General features: G+C 39.9%; 1 protein-coding gene across 1 annotated transcript in view; it reads right to left on the bottom strand.

Annotated features, from left to right (window-relative positions):
• Positions 1-6,800: 6,800 nt before the first annotated feature.
• Positions 6,801-14,046, bottom strand: part of mapkapk2a (MAPK activated protein kinase 2a) — a 66,221-nt gene continuing 58,975 nt past the window's right edge. Inside the window, exon 11 of the mRNA XM_048611825.1 lies at positions 6,801-13,642. Within this exon, the coding sequence (XP_048467782.1) occupies positions 13,502-13,642 (141 nt within the window). The 3' untranslated portion in view covers positions 6,801-13,501. The remainder of the gene's footprint in view (positions 13,643-14,046) is intronic.

Here is a 14,046-nt window from a genome sequence, read left to right as displayed (position 1 = left end):
AATAATAAGAAACTCTGGAGAATTCCCTTCAGGCACTTTAAGGAATAAAAATGGATAGTGATGGTTTCGGACTCAATGCAAATTCCAATGAGACCCTGTTACTTCATGGGTCTCCACAAAGAAACAACTCCTTTAATACTGGTGGCTTTCAATTGTCTATGTAAAGTTTCAGATCACTGGGGTAAGATGGTTAAAACAGGTTTGGAACTTGAATAGTTCACAAAAATCTGGCAGTGTTCTGGCACAGCTATCATAAGAGGCTCCACAGGGTCAGCGGTACAGACCAAGCCCTCCTACCCTAGGAAGCTCATTTGCACTGGTGCAGGAGTTCCTGATGTACTTCACAGAAGGCAGGAACTTGGAAGCAGAGTCATTGCAGAAGTGCTGACACATACCAACACGTGCCTACAAAATTGCAAGAAATGAGTGATCAGGCAAGACCTATATCTAGAGAAAAAGGGGGCGGAAGGGGCAAGTCGCACAAAAGTCAAAAATCATCCACTTTCAGTAAAGCACAAATCTAAATCTCTGTAATTTGCATAGGAAAATATTTAACCAAACTACCAAACTCAGGGAAACCAGCACCAAGTATCAGGCTGAACCTGTTGCATACAATGAAATTCAACCATGTTCCAGAGGTCTAATAACAGTGAACCCTGAACAGGCAGGCAATCACACACGTGGAACTTTAAACTTCTATTGGACCTTAAGCAGATACAACTTCTTCCTTCGTTCGTTGTGAAAAAAAGCATATAAATAGGTTTACCTTGATGGCTTCAGATAGAAGGAGTTCTCACAGAGAACAGTTTACCGAGTTATCACCAAAAAATGATTTTCCACAGACTCAGAACAGGAACCTGACTGTGACCACCAAACAGTGACTCTAGCAAGCCTGCATCTTCAATGCACTCCTTTACATTTGTAAGACCAGGTCAGCAGACAATAGGCAGGAGAACAGGCTTAACAGTTTACATTTCTCTGTCTCAGACATATCTTCGGCATCTCTTGGCAGGACAAGATCACCTACTCAAGAGGTCCTGGAGTGTGCTAATTCTGTCAGCCCATACTCATTGCTAAACCAATAAAGTCTGTGTTGCTTGACCACATTAATTCGATGGAAAGTACCCCTATACCCATATTTTTAGTCCATACAGTGAAATGTCTATTGGACCATAACCTCTTTGTTACATGTATTACAAGAAAACCCACAAGTGAGCTTTAAAGATTGCAAGCATTGACAATGATAACTGGGAGACAGTTACTGTTGGTCAACACTCGTAGAAGCTGCCTGGAGGGGAATTGGAAGAGACAAGTAGAAGTAGAATGTTCAGCTGACCACGAAAAGGACCAGAACAAACAAAGGGCAGGGACTTGTACACTTTCTCAGCACGCTGCCTTCCTCTGCAGAAACTGCAACAGAAGCTGTCATGCTAAAACAGGACTCCACACCAGGTGACGTTTAACACAGAGCTGAGCATCATGGTGCAAGCCATTGTTTTACGAGATGGAAAGCTGCCGAACCAAGGTTCGTGTGTACATACCCTGGTGCAATTCAAAAAGACCGCTGTATCACTGGATTTATTGAGCTGAAGTTACAACCTTGGCAGGAAGTTTAAAATGGATCATAGTGATTTGGTTATGGTGTATATACAACACATCCATCATCTCTTGTTTATGCCCCACCAATGCTGAGCATTCTGTCCATTTTCTTCAAAACGTAACATTAAATTCGGGTCCTGTCAACCGCAGACTGTCCCAATATATGTGTTATGAATTCATTACGAGAAAATTATTAGTAACAATCACCCCCACTACCTTGATCAATATTTTTGAAAGAGAAAAATATCAGTTTGTATTACAACCATTAAATAGTGTACTTCCATTTTACTGGCTCAACCTGTCTAAGTTTATTTCGTAATAAACGTTACAATTAATTGTTTAAGGCATTGAGATTTAAAATGCCAGTAGTATCAAGGCAGTTGTCAGTATGGTTGAGAGAATTTTTCAGCAGGCTGATATTAAATGAGGGAAAGAGGGCAGAAATATTGTCAGAGTGCTGGCAAAGATTAAGTGTAGGTTGCAAGCACCAAGGATGGAGTGTAGAGATAGGGTTATTAAGTATTTCATAATTTTGGAGCATCATACTCATATTGTCCATTGAACAAATGAGGTTTGATGGAGTACACGTTCCAATATTCTCATTCTGGCTCAAACAATGATTCTGTGCTGGATTAACACAAGAGTTTGCTTTTAAACTTTGCACCCCCAATTCATAAGGTTCTGAGTTTTTAAAAATAATTCCAATTTTGGTGCAATTCTGCGCAAAGTTTTATTAGTTTTTCAACCAGGTTTTTAAATAAACTGTATGTACACAAATCAACAATACTGCATACCATAGCCGAAGTGATCAAATGATCATTAAAGATAATTTTCAAGTTGTCAAGAATTAGAACGCCATTTTATCCCATGGGATGTGACTGGAAATGATAGTTTTTGAAACTGATCACATTCATGCTCCTTACATCAACAAATCTCTTTATAGTTACATTTTTCTTCAATCTCTGCTTGCTTTTAATTACTTGCTTTCAGTCAACACCAGTCTCTCACTGTTGTGTCGTGGCTTTAGATTGCGTTCCAAGTTTGTGCTGTAATCTTTGTTCAGTCTTTTGTCTGGTCATCACCCTCTTGTTCACCCCAGTTACATTTCCATGAGCCTCAAGAACCCAACATTGAGAGTATTTCTGAAGGTCCTTATTCTGCTGCTACCTGACACACGCACCATAGTGAATTCTTTCCAGAGGTGGACATCGAAGAGGTTGAATCCACCTTTGCTGTGCAATTAAAAGAAGGTTATTAAAAGCAATGCTGGAGGAGCAATCCCAGGAACCACAGTACTGGATGGTCATCTGACCCACTGGGAAAAGCTGTGCACTGCCGAGGCTGAGGGGTCAGCATGGTGGCATTTCAATATGAAGGTGCTTGCAGCAAACTTCAATATAAAGAATATTAAAGGAAAGATAGTAAATTTTGTGAATGATACGTACTGATCTGACTGATCTTGTACACCTCAAAATAGAATACCAGGAAGTTAGGATGTTCATTCCCATAAACAACTGGCTCTCCGCAGGAAGGCCCACAGCTGTTAGGGCCATCAATGTGGCGAGGACAGGGGTCTTCTCAATGGGATGTATCAGGGCTGCAGTTGTTGTCTTTTCATCCTCCATCAGGGAACTGAGAGGAGCATCAGGAGTACTCCCTGTCTACCACCAGGCAGGTGCCTTTAAGTAGCTTCTAGGTATGAAAGGCCAGTCAGATTGAATTAGGGTCTTAGTTAGTTCAGTGGGCTGCCTACACCATGAATCAGGTCACCAAATCTGGTGGCAGCTAACTTTGGGCAACTCACCCAGAGATGGGATGTATTGAGGACCCATCCAGATGTGAGACCATCTGACTTTCTTAACCCCTTTCCTGCCTCCACTTGCAAACCCACTTCTCCAGGGCGGGAAAGGTTGCACACGTTGCATTTTCTTTAACTGGGTAGAGTGCAATTTCCTACCTGTGGTATCCTTTAAGTTGTTAGAAACTGAAACATCTGTCTTAACAGTTTTGTTTCCATTGAGTGAGAGTAGAGTTTTAATTTGGACCATGAGAAAACTATATCTTTCGATGAGTCAGTTGTCATGATGTTAAATTGTAAACCTGAATATTTGTGCTTGTTAGCCAACATGTTGCCACAAGTGACTAACTGCAAAGTGCAACTCCCTTCCTGACTCCTCAAAACCTGTCAACTATCTACAAAGCACAAATCCGGACTGTAATGGAATATTCCTTACTTGCCTGGATGGGTGCAGCTCCAGCAACTCTCTAGAAGCTCAACTCCATCCAGGACAAAGCAGCCCACTTGATTGATACCATATCCTCCACTCCGTCCATCACCAATGCACAGCAGCAAGTGTGCACCATCTACAAGATGAACTGCATAAATAGACCAAGGCTACCATCTTGAAGGCAGCAAATACATTGTAACATCACCACCTGTAAGTTCCCCTCCAAGCCAATCACATCCAGACTTGGAATCACAATTGTTTCTATCAGTGTCAATGGGTCTAAATCCTGGAATTCCCTCCTTGATACATTGAGTCTACCTACAACACATGAACTGCAGTGGCTCAAGAAAACAGCTCACCACCACCTTCTCAAGGGCAACTAGGGATGGGCAATAAATGTTGGCCTAGCCAACAAAGGCTACATCCCATGGATGAATATGAAAAAACAGATTTGGCCCAGAAGGTCTGGGTTCAAGTCCAACCTGGCCTAGAGGTGCATCTAAACAGGCTGACTTAGGGGGAATAATGGTGAAGCGTCAATGTCACTGGAGTTGTAATCTGGAGCTTCTTGCTAATTTTCTGGGAACATGGCTCCAAATCCTGCTATGACTACATAACTTACAGGCTGTTGTGGTGTAGCAATAGTGTCCCTATTTCTGGGCCAGGAGGTCTAGTCCACCTGCTCCAGATGTGTATCGTAAGAGGTTGATTGAAATATGTATTGTTACAAATTGAATGACTGGGGATTGAATGTAACCCTTATTCCATATCCTAGTTAGAACATTCACTTTTGTGCAGTTTGATTCTGCAAATAGTGATACAAGACTGTAGGATAGCTAGTACGCTGAGTTTCTAGGAATTAATCCCAGAAGGCTGCTACAAGAAATCCTGAAGAAATTGCAGGGCATTAAGAATCATGTTCTCTTCTCGGTTTCTTCAAATGCTTCTTATTATAAAAATATTGGCAATGATTTTAACATGAAGAATGTTTAACGATCAAAAACTATTGATCTGGGACCTCTGCCATTGCAGTGGGTGGACAGCGCATAAGAGTGATGTGATGTATTGGAAAACTAATGGCAGAAGCAAGGTGACTTGAGGCAGGGAGTCACATGGCAAAAACATTAGAAGTGTATTCAGCTGGAATTGGAAATCTTGAGAAGTTGAGAAAGGGATTCTAATTATTCCACTGAGGATGCCTTACTGATCAGATTTCAATTGAGGCTGTCTAAAAGCAATCATATGGAGAGAAGAAACTGCCAAGGGGAAAAAGGTGGAAGAATAGGACTAGGTGAGTTCCTTCGCGCAGACAGCCGTGTGCCCAACAGACCAAAGTGGTCTTCTTTGGTGCTGCAGCCTTTCCATGATTCTATTAATTAGGCAATACTGGAAAGTAATGGGGTTGGGACTATTATAAAAAGTACATGGAGCCCGATACACACACCCAAAGCAATGGATGTGCTCAGAACCTGATTATGGCAGAAGGCTTCAAGGAAGAGAGTAGGAATACTTTAAGGAGATCCTCAAAACATTCCTGAAGCAATCAAATCTGTCCCGCTGCATCACAGAGGTCCCTGGCTTATGACCAACCAAAATTTGGAGTTTTTTTTTAAGGCAGTTAGTACATGAAGAGCCTTCGACAGGAACATGCAGAGGCAAAGTTGAGGGACCAGGCTGAGTGCAAAAGTCTCCAAATTACTCATCTAACTAACCCATCAAGCATTCCACCTGCCACACACATGGCAGATCACACATTGGACATATCATCCATTTCAGAACCCATCAACCTGAGGTGGATGCAAGCCTCCATCTATCCCGTGGGATGGAAATAGAAGTAATAAATAAAGAAATTCTGTCAAGGAGATCTTTCCAATTTGTCTAATGAACATTAATATTCTTAGTTTATTTTCAATTTTTCTCCAAATACTTTGGTTCATTAGCTTTGTTAACATGGCAGAGATTTGAATTAAAAGAAATTGCGGCAAGTAGAACAATTGAAAGCAGAAAGCTATGAAGTTTCTGGAAATACCAAATTCTGTCAGGGACAGTTTGTGGCAGGGCAGCAATGTCCTGCAGCCAAGAAACACAGCAATCAGATGCAAGTTTAGCAATTTTATTTGTCTTCAAACAGCACTTTTTCCCAAAACTTATTGTAATGTTTGCCTCTATCTTCAGAAGAGTTAAAGTACTTGGTGTTTAAAATATTTTACTTCATAAAAAAAACTAATGTGCTTTTATCCAATGACTTGGAGTGTGCAATCTGGACCATTGAAACTTCTCTGCTTTGATGAAGAGGAGGATTAGAAGTAGCACAGCAGATATACCAGGCTAAAAGGTTGGAGCCATTGAGTCTTGCCATCACAGATTCACATTCTTAACAAACTTAATTCAATAACTTGTTGTCACAGACCTATCCCCCACAGCCACCAGTCCACCCATTTGATAACCAATGTGTGTCACTGCCTTTAGAAGCCAATGAGCCCATTTTGCCACTAATTATTTCATTACAGCTATCAATGACAAAGTGGCTGAAAAGAAAGCCACCAGGTTTGCAATTGTTTAGGGGCTTGTTGTCTGATATAATGTGTGTTTTTATTTTAAATCCTAGCCGATAACATTGCTTACTGTGGCAGGAAGGTGCTGTCTGATGCTATAACGCATTATTACTCAAGGATTAAAGCAGTTCAAGGAGGCATCTTACTATTACCTTCTAAAGGGCAATTAGGGATGGGCAATAAATGCTGACCTAGCTGAAGATGTCCACATCCTAGGAACAAATAAGCAACTCTGAAGTCATTGTTTAGAATACAAATTCAGCATGTGTTCCACAGAAGAACCCATGAGTATTACTCTAATAAACCAAGATTTGGGATTTTACTCAAAGTGAATGAACACACTGCATATCTGCTCATTAATTCAAACATTGCAATTGAAATAGAGACAGGCAAGAGAACACAAAAAAAGTCACCAGCGTTGAATAAATATAAACTTTTAATTACCAAAGGTGGTGTTTTTGAATACAATGAGGTACAATCACTCAATGAAACACATGACATGCCAAATCTGTCTAAAACAGTAAACAAAATAAAGGAAAAATTATCCCCACTCCCTCCACGTGATTTGATAGATGTAGTGAAAAATACCTCACACACATTTTACATTGAAAGAATAAAACGGGACAATGCAATAAAAACTCAGGATTTGTTGTATGAAATGAGCAGAGGTCAATATACAGCATGCCTAAAAAAAATGGAAACCTGACTTGTCAGATTTGAAAATGACAGTTTAGGAGAAACAAACACTGATCAGGACCACCGTCAGACCAACATGGTTGGCGGGGGGGAGCCCCAATTTTAAGCAAGCGAACCCAGAGTAGGAGCAAGGAGGGATGAGGACATGTACCCAGCTGAAATCCCAGCCAAAGGAGGTGTGAGTGGGGGTTGGAGACAAACCAAGCCCATCTACATACTGTGGGTCAGCTTTAAAATGGGGGCTGTAGACATTTTGGTGGAAAGATTCTACACTTTTCTCACAGAAGTTCACGTTTGCCATAATCCTGGTTTGACTTTCTGGCAAAGCCGGAAACTGCGTGACAATCTGAAAGTGTAATGTGGAGACAATATAATAAAAGTGAATGAATTTAGTGTAAAGCATGGCTGCAGGTCCCTATCAGGGACCTATATGGTCCAGCTCGTGACAGTCGAGCAGGTCCTAGACTCAGTGAATGTAGGTCTTCCCAAGCAAAACCTCTGTGCTTTCCAAAGTTTTTTTTGTGTGTAGCCTACATGGCATTTTCATGCTATATACAAGCTCTGTTTATAAAACTAAACTATTATATGGATCAGGGCTTGTGCACGTATGTGAGGAAAATTAAAGAAAGCAAGTATGAGGGAAAAATGCACAAAATATTGGCTCAGAAAGTGATCACATTTGATACTGATATATTTAACACAGTCAGTGATTGGAACAGTCATTTTCACTTAACACAAGTATTTTACAGGAGCAATTTCTATCTGTAAGAGATCCACACATGAGCAAGTGCAGAGAAGGTGACATGGTTGCATTCCTTCCACCCCCAACCATCGCAGACTTAGTAACCAGAACATGGAGCTGATATTGCAGTGCCAAAATGGAAACTACATGAATATTGTACTAACTCCACTAGCTCAGGCTCACTTGAAATCGCAAGATGAGTTAATTTGGGCATTGCAAAAGATGATCCCCGAAATCTGCCAGCTCCCCAGGCCAATGAGGCTGCAATGTCAGGGGGCAGCCCACTTTGGATGGGCTGCAGGGGCTCCCACAAAGTAAGGGGAATTGGGAAATTGGCTAAAGAGCAAGGAATTGTTGAGTCATAAATGATAAATGGACTTGTAACATGGGAGTCATTTCCCAGAAATATTCAAAAATTTTTTTTTTTTTTAAAACATCTGAACCACTGTTCAGTTGTTCCAGTCGTCTAGTGTTGTTTGAGGTTTGTTTCACATACAATGTGTGGATTTAACAAGTCTTCCACATAGTTGGTGAACAAGCTCCTAAACATGCCCTGACATTTAAACTTTGTTGCTCCTCACATTTAGAGTGCCGTATGCTGGGTGCATAGTTACACAGTGCTTCAGGAACCTGACAGAGTGAAATTGCCTTGCGCAGCTTTCAGCAGGACTGCGTGTGGTCAAAAATAATTGCCATTTTAATTTTATCAAAAAATGGAGTTAGTTATTTTTTGTGTCAATAACTCATTCAGAACACTTTAGAAATATATTTCCGCAACATGGTGTTTTCTGACAAATTCAAATTCTAACGAGGCTTCCTCTGAGTCTTGGCTCATTAAATGACCCTGATTCACAGCTTCTTTGAATTGGATTTACCTTGACTATTCTCACAGTGCTTGATGACCCTGTAGTCTTACCAGCTCTACAGTGCAGTAAACTGCTTGGTATAAAGTCCCAAAAGTACTTTCTATCTATTTTTGCTTCATCTTTGCATCCATACAACATTTACATTTATGCACCAATTGCACACCATAATTTCTGACACACGCTGTGATTTTGGTGTTATCCTCTCAATTTGCACAGTGCATTTCCATCCGGCATAGGAGTAAGGAAGATTAGATTTTAGAGAGGGTACTGAATCTTCTCTCAAGGTTTTGGAGAGCTTGAAATTATTTTCTCCCCACAAAAAACCTGCGCTGCCTTTTCCGAAATTACTAATTATTTTAGTTAAGTTTCTATTTATCAAATTTAGTGCTCAGGATTCAAATTCAATAGGAAGACCAGAGTTGAAGATTAGATCTGAAGGAATGTCTTGGAAGACACAGTAACCTGGTGCTATTGTTGTTTCTAACTTGGCAAACAACAAAGTTTAAAAGAATATTTTAAGCAATTAGCAAATCTTTGGTATGCAATCACCAGGATAAAACTAAATTTATGTCTGTAGCAGAACATAATTGGACAGCTCCCCTTAAAATTTCCTTCCCTATCATTTGCTGTTAGTTCATACCAGCTGCACCAGCGATATTTGTGAATGACCATCTTGTCCATGGCTTTTCAGCCACTAGTCCAGGGATGCACATTGAAAACAGACAACATATGCTTATAGCTGCAGACGGCAGAAATAATTCCTCAATACCAATTCATTCCCATGGAGATTGGAATCTGATGTTTTGTCTGCAAGCCATTAGGTTTGCATGCGATAGGTTTCTGATATGTCAATATATTTTGTGGTGAGTGAAGTGTTCAGTTAACAACAAATGGCTATACTTTCAAAGCTTCAAAAAGTTAAGTCTTATAGTTTTACTCCATAAATTTGAATTTCCACAAAAACTGCAACTCTCTCAATTCTTTTATTCCTTTCCATAGTTCTAGTTCCCTAGCTATTACTTCAGAAATATGGATTTCTAGTTCTTGGGTTCATTTAATATCTAATAATGGCTGCTTTTGTTCCTTTATTATAAAAGATGTGAACTGTTCTCCAACAAAATCCACACTAAATGTGGAAACATACAGAAATTCAATAGGTATAACATACTTAATAGTAATAAGGCTCCTGCAATACCAGGCATCAGTTCCAGATCTCCCACATGGAGGTGGCTAATTTGCTTTAGAAGCAAAAATGAACTTGATAGGCTATAAGTGAATACATAGGTAGCCTGAACTAAAAATAAGAGCCCTGCCATGGAAAATACTTTTTGCATAGTTTTAAGTTGTTTCAAAAAACTGCCAAATGTGGCTTAAATATGGATGTAAGCTGTGATAAGCTGAGGCCATGCATGTCAGTCAATCAGTTCAGCCTATGCCAAATGTAAAGCTCGCTATTTGAGCTTTACTCTTAGGGCTGGTTGACACAGTCCTTTTTCTTGACAAAAAAGCACTAAAACCTGAGTTTTAAGAGGTTCCAGCTTTTTTTTTTAGAAAAAATGAGCAAATTTATGAATGCACATCTCGATAGTTACCATTCACCACTTTACTCTTTCAGAATGGTGTGGCAATTAGGGATAAGTGCAACAAATGGCATTCCTAAGACAGTGAACCACAATGTTCAACCTCCTTTCACTTTTCAATAATGAAATCCAGCCAAGAGGTTCATGAAATTGTGTCTACCCACATTCTTTGTTTAAAAAATGTATTTATTGTAAGTAGAAATATTTACAATAATCTTTATTAACCTAATTTGAAATGTCAGAGGAGAAAGGATGATGGAGTAACGCTTCCTTTGGGGGCTAGTGGTTGCTTCCATTGAGCAAATTTTCCAAAGGTTCAAATAAGTGGTCAAAAATGAACCATACTCCAATTGATCTGAAGGTACCACATGACTTGTTAACACAGCAGCAGATTGGATGAACATGAAATATGTTGCCATGGTGCTTTCCTTTGATGTCATTGTGCTTTAATGACGCCAGAACAGCCAAACTAGAATTTCCGCAGCTCTTCACTTGGCCAAATGTGTTATCCAGAATTGGATAAGTCAAGTGGACTTCTTTAACTAGCAACTTCAAAAACAAAAGCAACATTAGAAGTGCATCATTTTATCAAAATTGGACAGTGTTTCTAAAGTATTGTGGTAGAAATCGTCATAACGTACTTGCCTTTTGCATTAAGGAAATTACAAAATATTATTCCTCATTTAAACAATTCTTCAGAGCAGCATTTTCAAACTATTACCCTACCCCATGAAAGGATACATGAGCAAAATCTTGTCACAATATTGGCCTAAGAAGACAGAGACAATGCTGCAGAAAATTCAACTCTTGACTCTGCCCATGCAAACAAATATGTTTCTCACAAAGACTGAAAAGCACAATGTATTTTAGAAATAAAGAGACAATTTACTATAGAACAATTTGCCAACAAATCTGTACAATTGACTTCAAAGGGTTGAAGCTGTATTCCACCAGAAAGGCCAACTCTGCCAAAATATAAATGACTTAAACAAATATTCATTAGAAATATGAACAGATGGACAAACACCTTTGGGTTCCATTCCGTGAATCAACTCCATCAGGATTTAGCATTTTTTGAAAAGAATTGTGCATTCACTTTCTTGTGGTTGGTTGGCTCGCCAAGCTGGTTCGTTGTTCCACAGATGTTTCATTACCCTGCTGGGTAACATCATCAGTGCAGCCTCCAATGAAGCGCCGTTGTGTTTTCCCACCTGGTATTTAAACTCTGGTGTCTGTGGAGCTGGATTACCTCCCTTCCGGTTTTCCTTTGCAATGGAGTATATATAGGCTCTAGCTCTAGTGTTTGTTGATGGCTTTCTTTGTGGAGAACCAGGCTTCTAGGAATTCCTGTGCTTGTCTCTGCTTGGCCTGTCCCAGGATCCTGGTGTTGTCCCAATCAAACTGGTGGTTTTCCTTATCCTGGGACAGGCTAAGCAGAGGCAAGCATGGGAATTGCTAGAGGCCTAGTTCTCCACTAAGACGGCCATCAACAGACACATACAGCTGGACACCATATACACTCCACTGCGAAGGAAAACCGGAAGTGAGGTAACCCAGCTCAATGGACACTAGAGTTTAAATAACAGGTGGGAAAACACAACAGCGCTTCATCGGAGGCTGCACTGATGATGTTACCGAGCAGGGCAATGAAACATCTGCGGAACAACGAACCAGCTCAGCGAGCCAACCAACCACAACATCCATAACCTGAGCTACAAATCTACCCAAAAACCTTAGACATTCACTTGCTTTTGAATGTCTTGCAGCTGTCTCTGATTGGGAATTTTAACTGGGTATTCGCTGTGGAGCAAAAAGTTACTTCAAATTCTAGATGCAAGAGATTTTAGCCAATTAAATAATTTCACAATGATGCATCTGGGTAAATTTATCATCCCAATACTGGCAATAGGGAACTGTTCTGAAGGCTTTTGCCTGTATCTTTGACTCATGTTACCCCCAGAACATAGAATATGACTTACCCCAGAGGAAAAGCAGGGACTCATCAGTAAAAATTACTCAATATCATAGCAGGTAGAGTAAAGATTTGATCTTGTAAAGATTAGACCTCCAGTTTTAAGTTATGCCTGCCAGTGATAACGTTGCTTATCTACATAACTTCAAAAAAAAAGTGCTGCATTTTTTAATTGCCTAATGCGCAGACATAATGAGAATTAGGTAGCTGCTGGGAGGCAGCAGGAAGAGAAAGATCCCACTCAGGCATAGATGAAAATCATACTAACAGCTCAAACTGCAACAGTATCCCAATTAATTTGAAGGATCATTTTGGCAAGCAAAGGACAATTTATCAATTTAGGAACTGAGCATGGGTGTAGTGGAATTACATGCATTTTGTAACTTACTACCATGGCTCTTGTGGCACAGTGGTAGTCCTACCTCTGACACAGGAGGTCTGGGTTCAAGTCCCACATGTCTTGGGTGTGTGTCATAACATGTCCAAGTAGGCTGATTAAAATAACTGATTGTACTAATTCAGTCAAGATATGATCAAACCACTGAACTCTAAAACTAAAAAGAGGCATAGAATAATAGAATTTTACAGTACAGAAGGAGGCCATTTGACCCATCGTATCGGCACATCTGAAGTTTTCATAAAATTTATAGGGTAGGCCTACATTTGAATTGTGAATACTGTAAAACCTGTTCTGTTCGTGGGGAATTCCACAGATTTTGCGGATTGTTCAAACATCCATGAAAAAAAACTAATGCAAGCTTTTAATAATACAGCTTTTAGCATTAAAAAAGTTCAAATATAATGAATATCTTGATCTTTTAAAATCACAACATTTTAATCCCATGAAACCAAGACAGCTTTAAAGTAATCAAATAGAGCTCCAAAATAAGACAAACTGAAAGATGGCATGAATGAAATTTCTTGGAAATAAGGGTGACACAGAATGATAAAAATCAGAAAGGAATATCGAGTTGAAACATTGAGTCAACCTTTCACAAAACTCACAAGGTGACCTTTTCCTGATGCCATCACGTCCCCCTGCCCCCCCCCCCCACCCACCATCCTTTGACATCAGTTTAAAAATCTGGTCGCATGTTGGACTAGTAGTATCATGACAGAGTGTTCACCTCAGCCCAAGAGGCAGAAGTAAAGTAAATCTTTAAAAATAATCCAAAAAGCCAACCGATTAAACATTTCTGAACTTCATGCGACATTTAAAAAGAACTTCCTAAAAATAATTTGGCACACTTTCCATGTTGTTTTTCAGTGGCTGGCTGGAGTCGGAGCAGTTAAGGCCTTCTTTCTTCTTTTTATCAGTAAGGGATTGCAAGATTCTTCTATCTTTTTGATTTTGATTTGTTCGTAGTCAACTCTCATGGTTGCCAAGGCACTGGTCATTTCCTCCTGTCATGAGAGAAAGCTGTATTAGAATGATGAACAGCACAATGGAAGTGATAGTGCTGTTTCTACTTATCTCCTTTCACAGGAACCATGTCCATAATTGTCCCAGTTGAAAGGATCTGACCAAGTTCTTGCTCCTAATCCTCTCCGGAACGTTCTCCAATGAGCTCGAGAGAAGCACCAGAGCAGCCTTTAATAATCGATCATCAAAAAAAGCATTGGGTTATGAGGAAGGGTGGAGTACTTTGTGCCACTATTCTTTTGAGTTTAAAGGTTGAGATGTAATCTTGTTGCAACATTAACAAGTCTAAGGGGCTTTAGAGGGTAGATTTTGCGAAGATGTTTTCCTTTTGGGAGGATTGGGGGTGTACGGGTGGCAGGACAGACAATGTTGTATACAAGGTCAA

This window comes from Rhincodon typus, chromosome 25 (assembly GCF_021869965.1).
Source record: "Rhincodon typus isolate 14 chromosome 25, sRhiTyp1.1, whole genome shotgun sequence".
In the NCBI taxonomy this organism is placed as follows: domain Eukaryota; kingdom Metazoa; phylum Chordata; class Chondrichthyes; order Orectolobiformes; family Rhincodontidae; genus Rhincodon; species Rhincodon typus.
This window is presented reverse-complemented; position numbering and strand designations above follow the sequence as displayed.